The sequence below is a fragment of the Hylaeus anthracinus genome, unplaced genomic scaffold (assembly GCF_026225885.1).
Source record: "Hylaeus anthracinus isolate JK02 unplaced genomic scaffold, UHH_iyHylAnth1.0_haploid 11981, whole genome shotgun sequence".
In the NCBI taxonomy this organism is placed as follows: Eukaryota; Metazoa; Arthropoda; class Insecta; order Hymenoptera; family Colletidae; genus Hylaeus; species Hylaeus anthracinus.
In genome coordinates, this window is record NW_026534329.1 from 9,201,742 (window position 1) to 9,224,426 (window position 22,685).

At 34.5% G+C, this 22,685-nt stretch overlaps 3 protein-coding genes across 10 annotated transcripts; 2 read left to right on the forward strand and 1 right to left on the reverse strand.

Annotated features, from left to right (window-relative positions):
- The first annotated feature begins 1,343 nt into the window (after positions 1 to 1,343).
- LOC128885597 (uncharacterized) lies at positions 1,344 to 4,902 on the forward strand. The gene is made up of 2 exons (XM_054139694.1): positions 1,344 to 3,765; positions 4,737 to 4,902. The coding sequence occupies exons 1-2, from the start codon at positions 2,990 to 2,992 to the stop codon at positions 4,900 to 4,902; spliced, it is 942 nt and encodes a 313-aa protein (XP_053995669.1). The 5' UTR covers positions 1,344 to 2,989.
- A 7,524-nt stretch (positions 4,903 to 12,426) lies between these two features.
- LOC128885675 (protein-lysine N-methyltransferase EEF2KMT) lies at positions 12,427 to 16,415 on the forward strand. 7 transcript variants are annotated; one of them, XM_054139859.1, is made up of 6 exons: positions 14,099 to 14,412; positions 14,519 to 14,661; positions 14,730 to 14,873; positions 14,942 to 15,130; positions 15,196 to 15,697; positions 16,146 to 16,415. In XM_054139859.1, exons 2-6 carry the CDS (start codon positions 14,581 to 14,583, stop codon positions 16,250 to 16,252), a joined length of 1,023 nt encoding a protein of 340 aa, XP_053995834.1. In that variant the 5' UTR covers positions 14,099 to 14,412; positions 14,519 to 14,580; the 3' UTR covers positions 16,253 to 16,415. The 7 variants fall into 7 exon arrangements, with proteins under 7 accessions (XP_053995832.1, XP_053995829.1, XP_053995830.1 ...); XM_054139857.1 differs by lacking the exon at positions 14,099 to 14,412 and adding an exon at positions 12,427 to 12,472 and having other exon boundaries at positions 15,196 to 16,415; XM_054139854.1 differs by having other exon boundaries at positions 14,096 to 14,412; positions 14,522 to 14,661; positions 15,196 to 16,415.
- A 779-nt stretch (positions 16,416 to 17,194) lies between these two features.
- Positions 17,195 to 19,856, reverse strand: LOC128885676 (geranylgeranyl transferase type-2 subunit beta). Of its 2 annotated transcripts, none has more exons than XM_054139861.1 (7): positions 19,838 to 19,856; positions 19,376 to 19,436; positions 18,828 to 18,932; positions 18,320 to 18,676; positions 18,116 to 18,260; positions 17,876 to 18,051; positions 17,195 to 17,502 (listed from the first exon to the last, which is right to left on the reverse strand). In XM_054139861.1, exons 2-7 carry the CDS (start codon positions 19,376 to 19,378, stop codon positions 17,284 to 17,286), a joined length of 1,005 nt encoding a protein of 334 aa, XP_053995836.1. In that variant the 5' UTR covers positions 19,379 to 19,436; positions 19,838 to 19,856; the 3' UTR covers positions 17,195 to 17,283. The 2 variants fall into 2 exon arrangements, with proteins under 2 accessions (XP_053995836.1, XP_053995835.1); XM_054139860.1 differs by lacking the exon at positions 19,838 to 19,856 and adding an exon at positions 19,524 to 19,760.
- Positions 19,857 to 22,685: the final 2,829 nt, after the last annotated feature.

Consider the following 22,685-nt stretch of genomic DNA (forward strand, 5'->3'; position numbering starts at 1 on the left):
AGAGCGCGCATATGCCGGTGCAGCGCCAGCAGTAGGCGTGGCTACGCGCTAGAGCTGGGCGAGTTCTCGAAAAAACCGAGATCTCGAAATTCAAGACGAGATGAGACTCGAATGTTCGAGACGAGACGGGATATCGAAAAATTCGAGATCTCGTATAATTCGAGATCTTGAATTGGAAGCGAGATCCCGAACGCAAAACCGAGATCTCGAATCTCAAACCGAGACTCCGAACAGTTCCGAGTCCCAAACCGAGATCCCGAACGATTCCGAATCCAAAACCGATCCTCGGTTCTCTGTGCCGACCACGGAGTCTTCGTTAACGCTTGTGTCCGATCGGTATTTGTCGACGACTTTCTCCCCACACGGTACCCAGCCGAGATCTCGAATCCTAAACCGAGATTGTTCGTTGTGTTCTATTAATTTCAATATTATTGAAAGACGGGAGATCCGCATATTCAATTATAAAATATAGCGTGTAATGTGTTTACTTTATATACTTATTATATTTTTCATTTACTGTACATCATATGTTATATCAAATGTTTCTGCGATTACAGAGTGCCATAAATATTTTCTAACGAAACTTGAACCATCAAAAACGTGTATTTTGAGTTGGTGGCCTCGAGGAGGTTGAAGAAGCCTCGGACAACATTTTCGCTAAGAAAAAAGTTGTTTCAAATCACCTCCCGAACCACCCCTTTCAAGGTGTTACAACATTTTTGGAACACCCTGTATATGTAACGCTTCTTTCCACAATTTGTAGTGCTAACGCAACGTTATATGCGTATAGAGGATGCAGCTGCCACTGCAACAGGCTATAGCAGTAACAGTGAGTCATTTCGCTTCTATTCGTACGCTCTAAAAACATTTTGTAAAAAATCTAATTTTTCAGGCCAAGAAGACAGAGTAACAGATTCTAAAATATTTAAAAACTATAATTCAACAACAGCACTTGCAACGAGCGCTGCTGACAGATATTTTAGGTCGAGTGGAGGCGTTGGAACAACGGATATTGAAGGTGGACACAGTCCCAGAGGGAAAACGTCCAATATTCGCTTTACCAGTCGTTTACCCACTAAATAAAGAGGAGGATATGTCCGTACTAGAAAATTATTTGCAGGACAATGGAAATTTTAAAGATGCAGTGAGTAAATCAAATGTAATGCTTATAACATTACAGTCTATACCTGATTATAATAACATGTTTAATTTGCAGGTAACAGAACTAACAAGGGAACATATCCAACTGTCACACTCCGATTTTGATCAAATTTACAGGGTAGGTAGTTCTCAAAAAAATATTTGACACCTATTTTTTTTTATCTGCAATCGTCCATGTTGAAGGGGTGAAAACAGCCCCTAAAGTTAGGGATGAAAACTATGTTTTTTTTATATATCTCGAAAACTAGAGGAGCTAGGACAAAAAGTTTTGTTTTCATAATATGCGCTTTTGAATGGGTGATTTATGTATGCCAGAAGAAATTGTTTATTTGTTTATTTAAACAATTTATTTTTGAAAAAATGTTTTTTTTTTTTGTTAATTTATGTTACTAAATATTGTTTCTCATTCATGAAAATTTATGTGTAAACTACAGGGTATAATTAAGGATACATGTTTTTGGAAATTTTGATTTTCACCATATAACAATAATTATATTAAATTGGGCATTCCTATTTCCGCGCCGAAAATGTGGCATCTTTATCATTTTTTTTCTCATAAAGTATGCAAGATTTTAATTTGAAATTTTACCCACGTCTCTAGTATTATTTTACTATGATGTATACATTTCTATGGAAAGATTTATCGAAAAATATTAATATTACAGCCCATTGATCGTGACGCTGCAATGAACACATTGACCGCTGGTTGACTTGATTTCTACCGTTCAAATGAACCGAAGTAAATAAATCAATTAGCGTTTTATTCAATATGAATGTCGTTATCCTCTAGCGAAAAACAAAATCAAAAGTTAATTTTCGAGGTATTAATTGTATGAGCACGTTGCGTAGCATGTGTACCCGTGACTTCATCACATTTCTCAAGTGAACGGTGTGGTCAAGCGCTTAAGGCTTTGGCTTATGGTGACGCTGTTCCGTGTTCGTTTCCTGAAAGTTGTTATTTTTTTTTTTTTTTTTTTTTGTTAGTTTAAACATTTTCATGCTTTAATTATTCTATTATTTGCTGTGGAAAAATAAAAAACATTTAAAATCATATTAACTTAATTTTTTGAATGCTCCAAACAGGAATGTTTCTCGTTTAAAATATATGGTAGCTCTGAAAAGAGCTGATTTTGTCGTGATGTTTCTACGTCGTTAAAATAATAATTTTCCAAAAATGTGGGAATTCGTGACGTAGGCAAGTTTTTGGAATTTCCCACAATAGGTAGAGAGGGTTCGAATGACAACGGGTACTGAAAAGAGTTGCTCTATATTCCATTGTAAAGAAGGGTTGAAATAAATTATTACTGGAGTATGTGGAAGATACATCGTGCAGTGTCATAAAATCGAGGACGTTGTTACATATACCTGAAGATGGGTTGCAATAAAAAGTTTGCTGATTCTTTGAAAATGGAGCAAGAAAATTATAAACTTTATGGCACTATGGAAGAAACGCGAAATAAAAGATGTTGTTTTATGGACAAAATAAGCCTCCTCGTAGGAGTGGGGAAAGTTACCATTGCATTGTCCAACAATATAAATATCCTAGTCAAAACGGCAGGAGGTTCATTCTACACGTTTATTCGAGGAGTAAACTGTAAGGTAGCGGACTAATTCTGCGAAAAACGACATTTCAACGGAATAACCAACACTTGAAGAATTCGACATCAACCACAGAGTCTCCAAGAGTATAAAGCAATCGGCGCAGATTGGCGAGGCCAAAATCCCGATCACCTTATTCGTATTCTTTATTCTTAATTTTTTACTTTAATTAATAATTTAATTTTTTACTTTAATTAATAATTATTTTCTAATACTTATTTTATTCAATATGAGTATCAACGCCATTAATATTATAAACATTTTAATGAAATCTTATAATTATAGCAGTAGTAATGTGTCAACGCCCATAAACGGAAAAGAGATTGAATTGTCAAATAATATTATAAATTTGATTGGTAGGTGTAAGGAAGCATTTTATACAGAGATCGAGGTACAAGACGAACTAGTATTCGATGATGCAATTGACGAGCCATCATTACCTAATGACGAGCAGAACTTCAAAGAGGCTTCTACTTCAACGTCACATTTCGTGAAAGAACAGCCATCAAGTTTATTAGAGGAAGGTCTCGGAGAAAAGGATTACAATGTAAGCAGTGATTACAAAAGAGAAGTCGTGAACTTTTGGAAAAGCGGAAAAAAGAGACCATTGAATTTTGAAACTGTACAAAAAAGGTACAGAAGAGTAAGAAATCGTAGGCAATTATACAGATGGGAAGAACAAGTCCAAAAAGGCGGATCACGATCGAATAAGCTTAAGGAAATTGCGCAGAGAACACTAAACAAATTTATTGAAGCAAGAAATCGTAAAATGATTGTTCACGACATTCACATTAAGAGATGGGCACTCCATGCAAACCAAACAATAAATTTACAATTAGAAGGGTTTCAAGCCTCGACATATTGGTTATGGAATTTTAAAAATAAATACAACGTAGTATCACGAAAAACGACCAAATTTGTTACTCGCCATTATCAGAACAATGTACAAGAAATAAGTACAATGGCTGACAATTTTGTAACGAATACAAAAAGATATTTTGAAAGGTATGGCGAAAATAATATATTTAATACAGATCAGAGTGGTTTCCAGTTAGAAATCCATTCTGGAAGGACACTATCATACAAAGGTGAAAAAGAAACAAGTATTGGGTTGGAAAGAAAGTTCGTAGCATTTTCTAGCAGTTTGCGTTGGAAGCGTGTGTCAGTTCGATGCTTGTTTAAAACAAAAGACATGCATACATATTATAAAAGGTTATGGTTCAACGCGTCTCTCTGTGCAAGTAATTTTTGAATTAATCAATTTTACAACTACGTAATAGAAGTGTAAATATGGAGGAATATAAGGTGCAAGTAATTTTTGTATTAATCAATTTTACAACTACGTAATAGAAGAGTAAATATGGAGGAATATAAGGTGCACTTCCGTCATTTGATGGCTTTTTATTTTCGAAAGGGAAAAAACGCTACAGAAACAGCACGGAAGATTTCTGCCGTTTATGGAGAAGGTTCTGTTGCTGAAAGTACCGTGCGAAAATGGTTTGCTCGCTTCAAAAGTGGCAATTTTGATTTGGAGGACCGAGAACGTTCTAGTAGGCCTTTAGTTGCCGATAACGATTTAATCAGAACACTAGTGGAAAATAATCCACGGCAAACAACACGGGACATCGCAGAGACAGCCCACACGACCGTTGTGAATTGTTTAAAGGCCCTCAGATTCGTAAGTCGTTACGATGTCCGGGTGCCGCACGACCTGACGGAGAAAAACATAATGGATCGCATTTCCATAAACGATTCACTCCTGAAGCGAAATGAAAATGATTCATTCTTAAAACGCTAATAACGGGTGATGAAAAATGAGTCCTCTATAACAATGTGCAGCGAAAAAGATCATGGGGAAAACAAAATGCGGTACCATTAACGACTGCAAAAGACGGTCTTCACCCAAAAAAGGTCATGCTATGCATTTGGTGGGATTGGAAAGGTGTCCTATACTACGAATTGTTACCGCATAACAGAACGATAAATTCCGATACATACTGCGCCCAACTGGACCGTTTGAAGACAGCTATTGACGAAAAACGACCGGAATTAGCAAATCGAAAAGGTATCGTGTTCCAGCACGACAACGCTAGACCGCACGTCTCGATACAAATAAGACAGAAGTTGTTGCAGCTTGGGTAGAATGTTGTTCCCCATCCGCCATAATCACCTGATCTGCCACCATCAGATTTCCACCTATTTCGATCCCTACAAAATTTTCTAAATGGAACAAAGGTCAACTCTATAGAAGCTTGCAAAAATCACGTGGACCAGTTTATCGCCCAGAAAGAGGACACTTTCTGGAAGAATGGATTCTTCAAGCTACCATATAGATGGCAAAAAGTAATAGAACAAAGTGCCAAATACATTGTAGAATAATATTATGTGGAAGAATATAAACTTTGCTTTAAAAGTTTGCTTTAAAAACGCTACGAACTTTCTTTCCAACCCAATACATTAATACAGTAAAAATCAGCAACAACTCATAGTTATACAATTCAGCCTACGATTTCAGCAAGTGGAAAATTACTTTCACCACTATTTATTGTATTGAAAGAAGTAAATGGGCAATTAGGACCACGCGTACGACAAACAATATTTACAACGCCGAATGTACATATCGAAGCTTCGACATCTGGAAAATTAACTAAAGAACTATTTAGGAGCTGGCTAACAAAAGTTTATCTTCCGAACGTTCCAGACAAAACCGTGTTATTTGTGGATTCATGGAACGGTTATAATGATGAAATAATAAGAAATGCCATACCAGAAAGTAAAGGACTAGAGGTACTCCCGATACCAAAGAATACGACGCCACTTATTCAACCACTCGATGTATATGGATTCCGGATTTGGAAGAATTTTGCGAGAAAATTGTCTGACCTCGTAATAAGTCTGGAAATAGACGTGAACTTATCCGCTAGAAATTCAATAATTAAAATGCAATCATTAATCCATAATCAACTTTCGTGCTGAAAGTCTACCACCACGCACCACGATACGAGCAATTATTTCGATACGCATGGTTTCGATGCGGTTACACGGACACTAGGCCAGAAGAATTCGAGAATCCAGCGAATTTCTGTTTCACAAATTTAGCATCTATGATATGTATTCATTGTGAAAACGTTGTGGCACTTAAATGTTCTCGGTGTAAAGAACATTTATGTTTTACACATTTTTTCATTGACTTTTTCTATTGCAGCCAATATCTAGAATAATATATTTTTAATTAGCTATCTTATTTTCAGGAAATTATTTTAACGACGTAGAAACATCACGACAAAATCAGCTCTTTTCAGAGCTACCATATAGTTTAAACGAGAAACATTCCTGTTTGGAGCATACAAAAAATTAAGTTAATATGATTTTAAATGTTTTTTATTTTTCCACAGCAAATAATAGAATAATTAAAGCATGAAAATGTTTAAACTAACAAAAAAAAAAAAAAAATATAACAACTTTCAGGAAACGAACACGGGACAGCGTCACCATAAGCCAAAGCCTTAAGCGCTTGACCACACCATTCACTTGAGAAATGTGATGAAGTCACGGGTACACATGCTACGCAACGTGCTTTTAGAGATACGGAAATTTCAATTATGTTATGGCTGAGGAGGACTGGCGAACGGACTAAGAACATCACCAAAAATTTGTAGTAGACCTCCTGTACCCCCACTACCACTCCAGGATCGACCAAAATTTCCTTGCCCTGTCATATGCAATTTTCATTTCTTTTTCTGTCAAGTCACACGTTTAGTGGAATAGGCCTACAGGGGAAACCGCTTTAAAAAAAACGCATCAACAATAATACCTCTTGGGTGATGTGGAAAGTTATTGTTATTATGTGTATATATAAAAGATGTTTATAGACCCAAACATAATATTAATAACTTTAATTATCTGTGAAAATAACAAATACTGACAGCACAAGGAAATTGTAAATATGTAATTCCGAGCACTAATGTATAGTTTAAAATTAAATATATATATAAGTATAAGGTTATACAGGGTAAAAATAATCAAAGATTGACTCTGCGATGGAGCAGCATAAATCGTAGCTATTTGGCAGAATAGTTATCACTTATTATTGCAATGCAGCAAGAGGTCATCATTTTGAACAGTGTCTGCATTAAATAATAAGTGATAACAGAATAAGTAAGTGTTCATAAATGAGAGGAAAGATGAAAACTTTTCTATTTCTTACAGTAAGAATAATAAGAGTTTAGTTTTGTTCCATTTCGTATGATTTCTTAATTAAACCAAGGAGTTGACTAAGAAATGCATTAAAGCAATAGACTTCTTTTTGTTTTTCTTTTCAGTTTTGTACAAATTATAGTTTTTGTTCTCCTTTTCTTTCAGTTGACAGTTTGATAGTATAAAAGAAACGTTAAAAGTACAATAGATAGGATAATTAGTATTAAGGTACCTTGTTTATAATATTCGCATAAACATCTGTGTGCTAATGTAATTTTTAATAATTATAAGTAACGCCCTTCGACTCAATGTGATATTGTAATATAAACTGTGATAACATTTGTTTAAGAAACAATATTAAAAATAAGCAGAGTACAAGATAATAATATAAATGCTGCGAGCTCAAGAACACTGTAAAAGATTTTACACATTTATATGTAATGATGTCTTTTGTATGGCAAGTAGCCAAATGTATAATGTTATATTTCTGTAAGAAACAGTTACTAGGTTAAGAAATATTCTTTGTAAAGATATTGTAAGTACTGGACAGTGCAATATGGCATAGGCCATGCACTTTAATAAACAACGAACTGAAGGAATACATGTGCAACTAAATGTGAAAGGGTTTATCGCATTTGGTTCATTTCTTCCCGAGTTACATCAAAGAATAGAAATTTTACAGTAACAATAGTTATAAACATTAAGATACTAGAAAAAATACAGTATACAGAGAAACAGCACTCCAACCAATATTCTGCTAGTAGAATCTAAACTACCATTCATTCAAGAGCGAACAAAGTTTTTGTATAAGTGCTATTTAAGTAAAGTATTGTCAAACGTAAATTCTCCCATCAACAAAACATTACATAATTACTGCAAAAAGTGCATAAAAGTGAAGAACAAAAGAAATCGAATACTAAAACAATGTATTGAAACTTTAGCAAATTCTTTTAAGTCTATTGAGGTAAGAAAACAATACAATATCTCTTGCCATGAATATAAAACTATAATAACATCAATCCCAATTGATATCGAACTAGACTCAACTCTTAATACAGCAGAAAATCCAAATTTAATATTGAAAACAATGCTCTCTGCAAACAATGCATATGCAATATACACAGATGGAAGTAAAATTCTAGGTAATAGACATGTTGAATCAGCATGTAGGTGCACTAATCTAAATATTCAAATAACAAAGAGCATCAATGATAGTGCCTCTATCTTCACAGTGGAATCTACGCATTATATAAACGCATTATATGATGCGTTAGACATTGCCATACAAAATGACAGTCACGACATCTATATATTTTCTGAATCCTTAAGCACTCTACAAAGTCTTCAAAATACAAAGATTATCGTTAAAACAAATTTCCATATACTTGAAATTAAGAAAAAATATAATATATTTGTACAGACAAACCCGAACAATACAATTAAATTTTTTTGGATTCCATCGCACGTTGGCAATGAAGGCGATGAGAAAGTCAATTTTTTAGCTAAAACAGCTAGAGAAACTAGTTCAAATATAGTGTCACAAGTTCCATATATAGATCTATTTGAAGATCTTCAAAAAATATCCATGTCAAAAACCAAAAAAAAGATAAAATAGCAAGCCCTTACAAAAGGACAAACTTATTTTCAGTATTATTACAGGGATAAATTAATGCCATGGTACACCAATAGAGGTTTTTCACGAGAACTTATTGCGACTATTAATCATTGCGGAGCTGATCATTACAATCTAGCAGGATCACTCTCATATCTAGGAATTGTTGCAGATTCAAAATGCAAATGACACAATCCATTCCAAGATCTAAATCATATTATTTGGCAGTGTTGTCAATACAATATGCAGAGAACAAAGCTAATTAAAGCACTTCAGAAAATCAAATTGCACTTACCTTTGACAATGAAAATGATACTTGCTAAACCAAGTAGTCTGGCTTGTATGTTCATTCATAACTTTCTAAGACAGTGTAATTTGAAAATATAGAAAAAAAAAAGAAAAAAAAAACCTGATGCTTGAGTTATCTCATAACTAATTGCTAGTATGTATGTATGTATGTATGTATGTATCTGTTGAAATTATTCAGGTTAGGAGTTGTTTAAAAAAGATTGCTTTATAATATGAAGATTACTTTTCTTTGTTAATAACTGAGACATGTGATCTCCAGTGTAAGACGGAAGAAGATTGATAAAACAAAAGGAAATTCTCAATAGTCATGGAATCAAGCATCAGAGGACTGTTGCTTACACTCCAGAGCAGAATGGCTCTGCAGAGAAAGAGAGAGAATAGAACAATTGTAGAATCTGTACGAGGCATGCTACACAGTAAAAATCTACCAAAGAAATTATGAGCCGAGGCTGTGAATCTAGCAGTATTTGTTCTTAATAGAACAAGTAAGAGCAAAGTACCTGAGAAAACGCCTTATGAACTGTGGTGTAAGAAGACACCTCAAATCGAAAAATTAGTTGTATTTGGAACCAAGACATTTGTGCATATACCAAAACCAAAAAGGAAAAACCTGAATAGTAAAGCAAAAGAAGGTATTTTTATAGGTTACAGCAAAAACGTAAAAGGTTTTAGAATTTGGTTTCCCTCGGAAGACAAGGTTGAATAATTTCAATAGTATCAGTGTTAGTATGTATACAGGGTGTTAAAAAAATTCAATATTTATATAATGTATAGGGCACACTGTACTGAGTAAAAAAGCTTTAGTAAACATAGGTCCAAAGGTCAACCATTTCTGAAATATAAACATTTTTGTTTGCTAGTATCATGATTGACTTAGTACTGAGTTTTTGATATTTATAGAAGATTTTCCACGTGCCCACCACTCGTTTCTATACACGAAATTGAAAAAATGAAATTGACAAAATTGTCAGCACTTGAACGGGAATATTCAGAACGCACTGACATAAACATCGCATGCGATGGAAGCAAGTAAGTCAATCATGATACTAGCAAACAAAAATGTTTATATCTCAGAAATAGTTGACCTTTGGACCTATGTTTACTAAAGCTTTTTTTGAACACTCTGTATACAAGTGTTACTATTATATATTAATATTAAGTGACAGTTAAGTTATAAGTTATATCACGAGTGTATGAAACAATGAAATTGTATAGCTGATATAAACTTTGTAAAAAATTTCAATGGCTGAATAAATAAATCAAAAAAGAAAAAATAACTTACCTTGTAATCAAAATTAATCTACATTTTACAACACTGGCTGCAATTTGTGGTTAAACTTTACTTCTGAGCACTAAAAATTACTGACTGTTTTTTTATCATTTAGTAGATTCTGATGCCCAAAAATAAATTACAAAAATAGAAGTTTTAATGTTAGGAATCCAACGGTTTAAATTTGACTGGTTAATTGGACGCCATATTGGCTTTTCCCTATGGTCAAGTAAGTCGGTAATCTGACGCTTGTTTTTATTGATATTGGCCGGTGCCAACTTCACCGAATAAGGAAAGTGAATCCAATGAATCTATGAATGCCGCATGGTCGGCATGGTGTCGTTCTCCACTCCACGCAATCCCCACAAGGTTACTGCGATCTGTGATGCCAGACAGTGATGGGCAAAACCCTAGGCTTCGAATAAATCTGAAGTTTGCTGATATGTTTGTCTCGCTTCCTTCTTTGGAAAATGTTCAAAAGAGGAAATGAGACAAACATATCGACAAACTTCAGATTTATTCGAAGCCTAGGGTTTTGTCCAACACTGATGCCAGATTCGGCTTCGCATGCGCACTGGTATTAGCGTCAGTAAAGTATCTAATATGACCATAAAACCATACATGTAGCATTACATATACAGGGTGTCCAAAAAATGTTGTAATACCTTGAAAGAGGTGGTTCGGGAGGTGATTTGAAACAACTTTTTCCTTAGCGAAAATGTTGTCCGCGGCTTCATCGAGAAGATATTAACGGAAAACACTGACCAATCAGAGTGCGAGGATGCCGGTGGAGCGGCTGCGGTAGTGTATGCTACGGCGCTAAGCGGCCGCGCTCTGATTGGTCGGGGTAGCGTAGGCTACGCGCTCTGATTGGTCGGGGTAGCGTAGGCTACGCGCTCTGATTGGTCGGGGTAGCGTAGGCTACGCGCTCTGATTGGTCGGGGTTTTCTATTAATATCTCCTCAACAAAGACTCGAACAACATTTTCGCTAACGAAAAATGTTGTTTCAAATCACCTCCCGAACCACCTCTTTCAAGGTATCACATTTTTTGGACACCCGTATGCATAAAACTGGCGCCCTTACTCGCCCTAAAGAAGAATTGAATCACAAATGAAAATTGGAAATACTTGTTAGCATGCAAGAATATTAATTTTGTGGATAAATTATAACATAGAGATAGGAGTTGAAATAATTTTACAGACAAAACGGATTTTTTATAATTAAAAAACAGTTAACCTGGTTTTGGCGCCAACCGTTGCTATGGGATCATAGATCCCAGACGCGCATGCGCAACTGGGAGCCAAATCTGGCATCACAGCTGAGATACTCTACGAAACATCATGCCACATGGCCAATATTTGTATTTGATGATTGAGTTGTATTTTATAGGTTAGATATACTGAACTGTACTAATATTATACTATATTATATTAATATTAAGGGTGCGCAGTGTAGGGAAACTATTTGTACGAATAAAGCTCCTACAATACTTTATCCGTAAGTCTGACTAGTGTCAGAAAACGCAAGAAAACTTCCGTACTGAAGTTACAAAATGGAATAGTTTATTAAGATGGTGTACAAGAAAACTTGGATGATGCGCTACGCACGCTGGCTCGGCTCGTTCTAAAGCGCGTCGCAGCGCGTGGTAAATAAAACCCACCCTATGGCTTTGTTCCCACGCTCGCGACTTCGGGCACGAAACATACAAATGGGGAACTCGACCGAGCGAACGGCTCGCGGGCCTACAGCAGAAAACAAACTGGCGCCACCAACGGAAAATAGGTGAACTACTAGATAGTTTTTCCCGTTTTTCAGGTACAATAATGAAAAAAACATATAATAATTATGCATTTCGTAATCAGGGAAAGTAAATCTATCGTCTTGTCAAGCGTTTTTTGGAAAAAATTGAAAAAACAAAATTTGTTGCCTTTGAACGTATTTTTAGCACGTTTCAAAAGCGAAATTTCAAAATGTGTAACTATCTCCCGCAACGGAATTTTATAAACACCTTTTATATATACATATAATAACAATAATATATGATATAATGATTGCAAATTTGTCAATAACTTTCCACATCACCCAAGAGGTTTATTGTTTATAAACCTAAACATAATATTAATAACTTTATTTATCTGTAAAAATAAATTATACTGACAGCGCAAGGAAATTTTTACTCACGGGGGTGAAACCTGAGATATCTATTGTAGCACGTCCCTGAGAAACAACGTCGCGCGTACGATCGCCGACTCGGCCGTCGAGCCTAGACCGGTAGGGGGGATGCAGGAGGTGGTGCTTCAGGAATCAGGCCGAAATGTGCAAGTAATTCCGAGCACTGACGTAAACTATAAATCGTTTACACCCAAAACTGAATATCATTCGCTTCAGTTTTCCACTGTGCAGAGGCTCATCAAAAAATTAGCGTCATATCTGGGCCCGTTCCCTTGTCAGTCTCTCTTTCTTCTTCATCAAACTGTCTCTTTCTACTTCGTCGACGCCTTCAAATTTTGGACGGATTCGAAGCTGATCGAAACATTTGGTTACATATACAATGTATGTAGATATAATAACCAGCCGAGGTGTCGATTCTAAGTTTAGATGCGGCTCCAGCCGAGCGCGAACATAGAAAGAAACAGAGAGAGGAAAGCGAAAGAGAAAGAGGAGAGAGAGAGAGAGAGAGAGAGAGAGAGAGAGAGAGAGAGATCCAATGCACGAAGCTAGGAACCAAAACATATCGGGGGGCGCGAGACAATACTAATGTAACAATAAAACTTTTTTATTTATTAATTTTTTTAAATCTAAATTTTTCCAATGTATTTGTAAGATTTTTATGATTACAATGAAACCAAACACGATATACATACAGCGAAACAGGAAAGTATTAGGCTATTTGTGTGTATTTTATATTTCATATTACCTCTTATATAAAAAAAATTTTTTTTTTTATAAATTATACAAGATACAATAAAAAAAATACACAACAGCTTGGGATCGAACTAGCGATATCTTATGTACGATACTACGATCAGTGATATCAGCCAGGCCAAGTTTTTTCGCCCATGTACTGCCAGAATGACCGTCAACAGTGTCGTATCCAGGGTAACAGGTGTGGGGTGCTATGGCTATTGTGGCTATGAGCGCGAAATCATGAATATATTTGTCCTTATTATTTATATATTGTCTATACTTATATATTGTCTTTATATATTGTCCTGCATTTGTCCATAAATCATGAATATATTTGTAAAATTATGCAGGGGTAATTAAGATACACCTTTTTAGTCGTGCGTATACTTCATTGATGCTATGTTCGCTGCGCGTGCGCGAAAAAACCCAGCCGACTATGATACCTGCGAATCAAGTCGAAAAGCGTATTTAGATGGTCGACACGGTAACAGAAAGGAAGACGACGACAGCGCTGCGGTGGAAAGCACGATATTGAGGCAGCCATGTTGGCATATGAATCGTCTCAATCGTAGCGACACCACCATTGTAATTTTATGAGGCAAGGAAGCAACCTTTTTGGCTGATTTTTTTTTAAACTGTTCCTTGTAAAATGCTGTTGCGGGGGATACGTTCAGATTTTTGGAAAAAGACCCACAAAAAATGTATTGTCTTTAAACGTATTTTTAGCACGTTTCAAAAGCGAATTGCAAAATGTGTATGTGTCCCCCTCAGCGGTATTTTATAAGGAACAGTTTAAAAAAAAATCAGTCGGAAAGGTCGCTTCCTCGCCTCATAAAGTTATAATAACTGTTTGGAAAATTGCAAACGTTTGACATCATTCTGTCTTTGTCTCTCCTCCAATTTGATGAATCTCCCTCTCTGTCGCAGCATCATTGGAGAGACAAGGATCTATCTATCCTTGTCCCAGAGCTTCCTACTTTCTCCGCAACTGTCGCTGAAGTCAACTCAGAGATTTGCTGGATCTCCTGCGCACCCTTAATATAGTACAATGGTAGATAGAGTTCTGAGTTTGTATGAATGCGTATGTCTGTGTATGTGACTCGAGTACCGGCGGGAGTATCACATTCCGAACCACCGCTGAAGTGGTAACCCCTGCCGTGGACACAATAATAAGTGATACTGATGTTCAGTCGCTTAAAAAAATATGTCAGCCTGTTTCTCTCATTTTTTGAATTGTATGTCGTACCGTCGTATGATACAGCATTATTTTAAAAAAGAAATTACTTCAAAAAACTCTGTCTTGATCTATGAGCACGTGTACTTCTTGGTACTTCTGACATCTGTCAGCGACTATAGTAAAACAATTATTTTTCCCTTATTATTTAACTTATAATAGCTAACGTATTTCTATAAGAAGAAAGTTTATATATATAAAAGTAATTATATAATATTACTGTTTAGAAGAAAGTTGAAGATAACTACGTACATATAGTACATATGGTACACTATTCACGGAATATAAAATGGGTCAGGATTTGTTCGATACAAATAATTTGATAAAACAATTTCTTTGCTGCACACCGCTGAATACAATGGATTTACTTGTATGGAAATCTTTTGTTGTACCTTTAAATAGTTTATTGTGTTGCAAACAATTATGTATTACTTTCAGGGACCTACGAAAAATATTGGTTGTTTTTTTGATTTAAATAGGCAGAAAGAGATTCTAGAAAACACAGTAAATAATGACTTAGTTAAAAAATATCCTGTAAAACGATCATATCAACAAGCATTTTTAAAATTGCTTATGAAAAAGGTATGGTACAGAACCCTAACTTACACAAGAAAAGGAACACATCTATAAAACTCTTGATCTTAATTTAGATTGAAGAAAGAGACGGCGAAATTCACGATGAAATATATGCTGCATATTGTAACTTAATATCTTTATCGTTAAATGAGGTTATTCATTATAGACACTTTTTAATAGATGACCAAGATTCTGATTACATAAGCATACAAGAAAGTACAAATATTATATCGGAAGGTACAACAGGATTATGTAGTTGGCAGGTATTTCAATATCATTGTTGAATAAAATTATTTTCTTCTGTTATGGTAACACTTACAACTTATAGGGAGCAGTTGAACTAAGCAAGTGGTGCATAGAAAACAAAAGTGAATTTTGTGGAAAAGTCATCTTAGAACTTGGTTGTGGAGTTGGATTAACAGGATTGAGTATTATCAAAAAATGTTCCCCAAAACAATATGTTTTTACTGATTGTCACAGAACTGTCTTAGAAATGGTTTCTGCAAATATCAAGTTTAATTTACAAAAAAATAAAGAAACAGTACAAATTAAACCACAATTAAAAACTGATAGATTAAAATTTCAAATGAGGGATAATAATACGAATGTTGAAGTAATGGAATTAAGATGGGAAGATATTAAGAAGTACTTAACCGAAAATTGGACTGTACCGGATGTAATAATTGGCGCTGATATTTTATATGAAACAAATTCATTTTCTGCACTAGTGGTGGGACTAAAAGCCTTACTGTCTTTTAACAACAGATATGGCATTATTGCGGCAACGATTCGTAATATGGATACTTTTTCACTGTTTCTACACCAATTAGGTATTTTACTAACCAGTAGAAATAATTTGCTTTTTGAATGTAGGAATCGGGTGCGAGATAAGAACATACAAGTTTTAAAGAATGGAAAAGACCGTATATTATTCGTTGTAACAAAAGAATCACTGTATCACCGCTAATCGCTGTTTTCAATTATACTTTTCGGAATAATTCTGACGCTGCCTTGACATTCGTGCGTTTATATCCACTCGATCCACATTCGCTCTTTCTTTTTCACTTTCACTCATACTTGTCTAATAGCAGTCGCTCGTACGGCCGCGGCGCGGTGTTTTTTAGACATACATATGTACGTTTCGGAACAACATTATTTATAATAATAATATTGCACGGTGTCTTTAGGAGGTACACTCGATCATATGATCAGCTTCGGTCATTGCCCTCCTACATGAATAATACTTTATATAATTAATATTTGTTCGTTGATTTTCAGAATTACACGATCTTTCCTTTGAAGAATGTAGAGTGTCAGAACAAAAATTACGTATACAGCCAATGGATTCACCTGTTAAAATATTAAAAATTTTTCAAAGAATATAACAATTGTGATCTAATGTATTAGCATAATGTCATTTGTTATTGGTAATTAGAATATTAGACACTTAATAAGGATATATAAAGTACTTATTTTATCATATTGGATATCACTTCATTGAATAATTGTGTCATATTAAAGTCTTATTAACAATTCTTTCTCCGATTTCTACATTTGCAAATAAAAGAACTTTTGTTATAAATATATATACACTCGATATTTTATCTGTATCTATAGAATGTAGATAAAGTTGTTTCTTTATAATTATAAAAGTTGTACAGGGTGTCCTATGTTAGTCGAGCAACATGCAAACAAAATTATTAATGATATCAGAAAATTTATTTTTTACATTATAATAACGTAATTCTGCATTACCAAGAATATATAAATACATCAATAAACAGAAGTGTAGTCTTTATTTTAAAAAATGGCGATATTGAAATCTCCGTGAATAATTTCACAAAATATTGAACATTGCTATCATATTTCCCTTTTAAAGTCAAACTACTTTTATATGAACAGTTGTTTTTCCATTTACGACAGTTTGAAAAATAATTAACCAAAATATTTAATATGAGGTGATTTTATACTACATAATAATTTGACCGGATTTAGTACTTGACCTAATACGTTTTTAATATTATAGTACAATAAAGGTTACTTTAATTTCATTATTTTATTTTTCATTGGCGAGTTAAAAAAAGATTTTAATTTCTTTGAACTAAGTTAGAATAAATTAGTTCGTGCTTTTCCTCGAGTTATTTCATCGCTAGGAGTCGTACAATCCCCATAATGCAACATTCCGTTCTTAAAGTTTAACAATATATCTTATTTGCATTAAGTTGCATTGAGCATGTATTTTTACAGTAACATATTACAATATATACTGTTAACAAAGTTCTATAAAATATTTTTAATTTATAGATAAAGAAATAAATGAAACAATTGTGCAAAAGATTCATGTTATATTTTCTCTTCTTGCATTATTTCATAAAAACTTAATTTTAATAAAGAGTTAAACTTTTTCAATCGAATGTTAATCGCTTTGGTCTAGTCTTGAAGGTTTGAGCTGTAGCCTCTGAATAACATATTCTGGCATGCAATATGTCGGATTGATTCTTTTAAGAGGATAATCGGCATTTAATAGGGAAAGTGCAGTCAATCCGAAGAGAGTGTGGAAAGGATCGGCAACATCCCCTGGACGATCACTAAATCCTCCTGATTCTGTGTCTTGACATGCTAATACAAACTTTACCTGTAGTTCAACATTAAAGCACAAAGTTAATAATTCCGCTTTCTTTTTCATTTTTTCAAAACATATGAAAATATGATTTTGCAAAACTATTCTAAGAACGTAAATGAATTATAGGGATCAAAAAGAACTTATTGAACTTAGTCGAATTTTTAGTTTGTTTTTATCTCATTTTTTAATACTGCACAATTTATAACCTGTCAAAAATTAGTTCAGCTTAGAAACTAAGATAAACGACAAATTTTAAAAAACGTTTGAAAAAAGCGTTGCAAACAAAAATCTATTTAAACTTTATAATTGAATATAATGCATATAGTAATTAAAGATTAATTAATTACCTTGGAAAAGAAGTTATTACTTTTCAGAGAGTACATACCAACTGTTCCTTGTTAACCCAATGAAGTCGCCCAAGAATAGTGAGCGCAGAAAGAACCCACCAGGAATAACAAACATCAGGTGCTTTCTCTGGTCTACCATTTAAACCTCCAGATGGTAGCTGTCTTTCACAAAGCCACCAACTTAATTGATCTGCATCTACCAAACTAAGGCAATCTAGAAACATTATTTTCTTGTAAAAACCTCACAGCATTTATCTCTGAAAAAAGTGAGGAATTACCAGTTATCGACAAAAGTCCCACACAGCAGTAAATCATACCAGCATGACTTTCGCCTCCTGGCTTTGAGCCAAAGCCACCATCAAAATTCATACACTTAATTACAAATTCAACAGCCTTATTAACATCTATCGCATCCAATCGGTTCTAAAACAATGTTTTTCTACTTTATTTGAAGCCTGTATGTATGTTATATTTATACTAACCAGGAGTGATAAAGTTGCTACGGCACAAAAAGAAAATCTTGTATCAACTTCACCCCAGATATCACCAGTAAAACTTCCATCCGGCTGTTGTCTCTCCTTCACGTATTTTACAACTTTCTCCACATCAATAACATCAAGAGCATCATAGGTACAAAGTATCTGTACTGCGCTCAAGGTATGAAGAAGATGTGGATCATGTTGCAAACTAGCTGCTATACCACCACTTTCAGTTTGACATTGGGCTATAAATTCAAGAACTTCATTCCGGTTGGTTTGTTCAAGTTTGCCCATAAGGTCTAGCGCTGTTAAACCCCAATACATGCCAGACATTCTCAAGTGTTCCGTTGTACAATATATCTGGAACATTTTTATATACTTGTTAGTTGTTCATCATTTATATAGGCCTATATTATGGATTTTATTTATAAAAATTACTTGTGTCTATCTATTATGATATTATTACAAAATAGAAGTAATGCACAACTAAAATAATAATGATCATACTTACATATTCATCCTTATCAGTGCCATAAGAAAGTAAAAAATTTGCATGTTTATCCAATAGCAACTCAGGAATTGATATTGGAAGTTCAATGTCATGTTTAAATTTTGGCTAAAAAGAAAATTGTACATAGTTCATTATTGCTAATACTATAACAATATCGATATTGAATTATGTCAAATAAGGCTACTAATAAGGAATATTTTCATTTGTACTCTGTTACATTTAAAATGTAGATAACGAAACACGTAATTTTGAATATAATAATTATAGGTATATAATTCATAATATTTACTTATTACAGGCACATCTACAAAACATAAAAATGTAAAAATGTAAAAACATCCATGCTTAAAGTAGACTACGTTCAATTACAGGTTTTTAGTAAATTAGAATTATAATTGCATTTTAAAATTAAAATTTCTAAGAAAATATTCGAGGAAAACTAAGATTTTACAAAAATATTCCTTAAATTTAATCGTGATGTTATCATGTATTCGAAATATATTAAAAAATAAACTTTTAACCTAAATAATATTAAATTTTTTGCTTACCATATTATAACAATTTTTGTTGAAGCACCAATATAATTACCACGTTTTACCAAGTCTCACTCTATTAGAAAAATGATCAAAATCGTTCAAAGCTGCAATTTTTCAATAATTTTCAAGCAATATATAATTTCTAATACACTCATCTAACCTCAAAACTTTAATAAATTACTGGACTATAGAACGTTCCATTGGACGATGAAGTAGATCCAAACAAAACCACGTGATCGCGACAAAACTGAATTGACAAGAGATTATTGCAATAAAACACGATAACATTTATACAAGCTACTATTTATGTATACGAATAGTAATTAACTGTTTTATAACTTTTTATGTATGACGTTAAGAACGCAAAGTATGTAAAATTTTCAAATAAAGTAATCAAAATTATTCGATCCATCATGTGTTAGAAAATATCTCTAGTGTCATGTCGACATAATGGACCAATAAAACATTGCTTACATGACAAGCTCCACTTATTTCATTTTTTTATCGAACTAGAGGTGTTTGATCCTAACCATGAACTGTGTTGTGTCTATTGTTGCGCGTCCGTGCGGTTTTATTTTTAAGGACTTAGGGTTTTACTGGCGTTCACGCCGCACGTGACAAGATTATTAGAACTGCGTGCGAATCCAAACCCTGTAATTTAATTAAATTTAATAGTGATCCGATGTCTACAAGGAAATCGGCATAACGGCATGTTCCAATCGAACTATTAATGAACTGGGCTCTGACCCCGAGTCCACACTGCGCGAACACAAAATAAGAACATACCCTAAAAACATTCGCAAGGGTGTTCTTACTGTCGCTAACATGCCGACGAATATCTACGATGTTCGTACTCCTGTGAAACTGATGTTATTTTGTGAATTTGGGCGATCCGCATCCCCTCCACGGTTGGAAATGCTCGAAAGCAAACGACCGTTTACGACCACCCGCCGGCAGATACTCCAAAGGGATAATATGCGTGACCGTAGTTAATATTAGTTCCTTAATATTCATCCAAGTTTCTGTGCTTTTTTTGTTGTATCTTAATGAAAATATATGCAATATATTGGCGAGATTTTTCTGATAAAAATGATATCAAACACGACGCAATTCAGACAATTTTGAGTTTCGCTTATAACAAGTAATAGATTTTGTTACACCCTATATATATTACACATACTATTCTTCAAGAAATGTTCGTTGACCTTTTTTTTTAAGACAGTATGCTTGCCTATTAATATTTTTTAAAATACCATTTTACGTCTCTTATCAGCTTCACAAAAAAGTTAGCTATGTGAACCTGATACTCGACTTTTCAAAAATTCATTTGTTTATGGAAAATAATAGCATTTCGTTTGTACTTGATTGAACCACTAATAGTTTTGTTTGTACCTTCATCAATTAATAAATAAAAAAAAAAAAAATCACCCAGCATCCGACATTGAGATTTTTGTAATCTGTTTTTTCACTTCGTTCATACTTCAGTAGTTCAAATTTTACAGTCAATTGTTGTACGCGTAAGAAAGGAGTAAATTAGTTTTCAACATTTTTTAAATCTGTTCTTCCTCTGTGCCTGTAACTTTAATTTTGAAAACAATGCGGTCTCATTCCCTTACGTTTCCACTTCAAAATGAGTTCTTTAGAAATACCCAGAATTGATGAGTGTCGAACTCCCTCCTTACGCGTATAAACAATTTCTTATAAATCATAAACTATTGAGGTAAAAACGAAACGAAAAGCGATACAAACGGGTACAAACGATTCTAAAGAATAGGGAAAAAACAAATTTCAAAAATCTCAATGTCGGGTGCTTGTCATTTTTTTTATTTTTTTTATTTATTAATTCATGAAGGTACAAACGAAACTATTGATAGTACAGTCAAGTACAAACGAAATGCTATTATTTTCCATAAAAAAATGAATTTTTGAAAAGTCGGGTATCAGGTTCACATAGCTACAAAAGTTACCTAGTTTTTTCATAGGCCCTAATTACCTCCTGGCAAGAATTTTACAATCTGTTTCCTATTTTCGGACAGACTTTCTAATCGGTTACTGGCTCACAAAATCAAGTATTAATATTATAAAAATATTGCATATTGTAAACAAAACTTAAAGTTGTCTGAATTGCATTGTGTTTGATGCCATTTTTATCAGGAAAATCTCGCCAATATATTACATATACTTTCATCAAGATAACTTAACTCAAGTTAACTTCGGTCACGCATATTATCCCTTTGGAGTATGTACCTACCTGCGGGTGGTCATAAAGACCAGCCCCACAGTTAGAAAGAATGGCAATGCCCAAGCTCCGAGGGTTTGAAAAGAGACAAGAACGAGGAAAAAGGCGATGTTTTTCCCGAACGTGTTCGCCGGATCCACCACCTCATGGATCGCTGAATTTGGTTCGCGAACACAGTTTTCGCCTAACCCAGCGGGGCTACTTTTACGACTTTACGCCGATTAGGAGGGTCATTTGTTAGCGAACTCTGTTATTTCCAGCCCACACTACGGCGAAAACCGGTGAATGACAGGGTTAGCTACCATGTTCACGAACGATGTACGCGAACCAGTGTCCGCGCAGTGTGGACTCGGGGTGAGAAAGCTTGAACAGTGGGCGATACAATAGTATCTATGCACGCAATTAAGGGTTTGCCCTGCGATCCGATTGTTCGAGGGGCCCTTTCGAAGTTTAAATCCTGTGAAGACTCTGCGGGGGAAAATTCGGATGTCCTGAATTTAAAAGGACAGTTTTTATTAAAGCACCGTTCTTCTGTATGCCCACTTTTCCTACAAAATCTACATTTGAGCGTTCTATGAACATTTAACTCTGAATACGGTTTCTTTTGACTTTTACGATGTTTACGCGTGTGTCCCAATTGATCGCAATTGAAACACCTGCGAGCCGGATTACCCACTACACACACTTTTGATATAATACCAAATGAGTCTGAATTTAAAGGCAGCTTTTGAAACTCAAACTCCCTTACCAATTTCGATGCAAAATTTATCACAGACTCCAAACTATCTGCCTGCTCTCTAATCATTAACATCCTGGTGTTTACATTAAATAAACCACTCTTAAATCTCGTAATCGCCAATCTATTAAGAAGAACCATGACCCCCTCGGATTGCTGAAGATCAAAGTTCTCCTTTGCCGCCGTAAGTCCCCTATCCAATATTTCATTAACCCGTGCTCCATAACCCTCAACACTCTCCCCATTACCTCGATAAGCGTGTTACGTCCCAACTAGTTTGGGACTTTCTTTAGGGATTCGTGTCTTCGATTAAAGAGCTAAAGCTCACCTTATCTGTATTTAATTGG

Excerpts from the sequence above, each read along its gene's own strand:
- LOC128885597 (XM_054139694.1), top strand. The coding sequence starts at position 2,990 with ATGAGTATCAACGCCATTAATATTATAAACATTTTAATGAAATCTTAT. Across the intron at positions 3,766-4,736 it reads ACAAAAAGATATTTTGAAAG|AACGATAAATTCCGATACAT; the intron begins GTATGGCGAAAA and ends ACCGCATAACAG.
- LOC128885675 (XM_054139857.1), top strand. The coding sequence starts at position 14,581 with ATGGGTCAGGATTTGTTCGATACAAATAATTTGATAAAACAATTTCTT. Across the intron at positions 14,874-14,941 it reads TAAAATTGCTTATGAAAAAG|ATTGAAGAAAGAGACGGCGA; the intron begins GTATGGTACAGA and ends ATCTTAATTTAG. Across the intron at positions 15,131-15,195 it reads CAGGATTATGTAGTTGGCAG|GGAGCAGTTGAACTAAGCAA; the intron begins GTATTTCAATAT and ends TACAACTTATAG.
- LOC128885676 (XM_054139861.1), bottom strand. Across the intron at positions 18,261-18,319 it reads TAGCAACTTTATCACTCCTG|AACCGATTGGATGCGATAGA; the intron begins GTTAGTATAAAT and ends ACATTGTTTTAG. Across the intron at positions 17,503-17,875 it reads GGGTTAACAAGGAACAGTTG|GTAAAGTTTGTATTAGCATG; the intron begins GTATGTACTCTC and ends GTTGAACTACAG.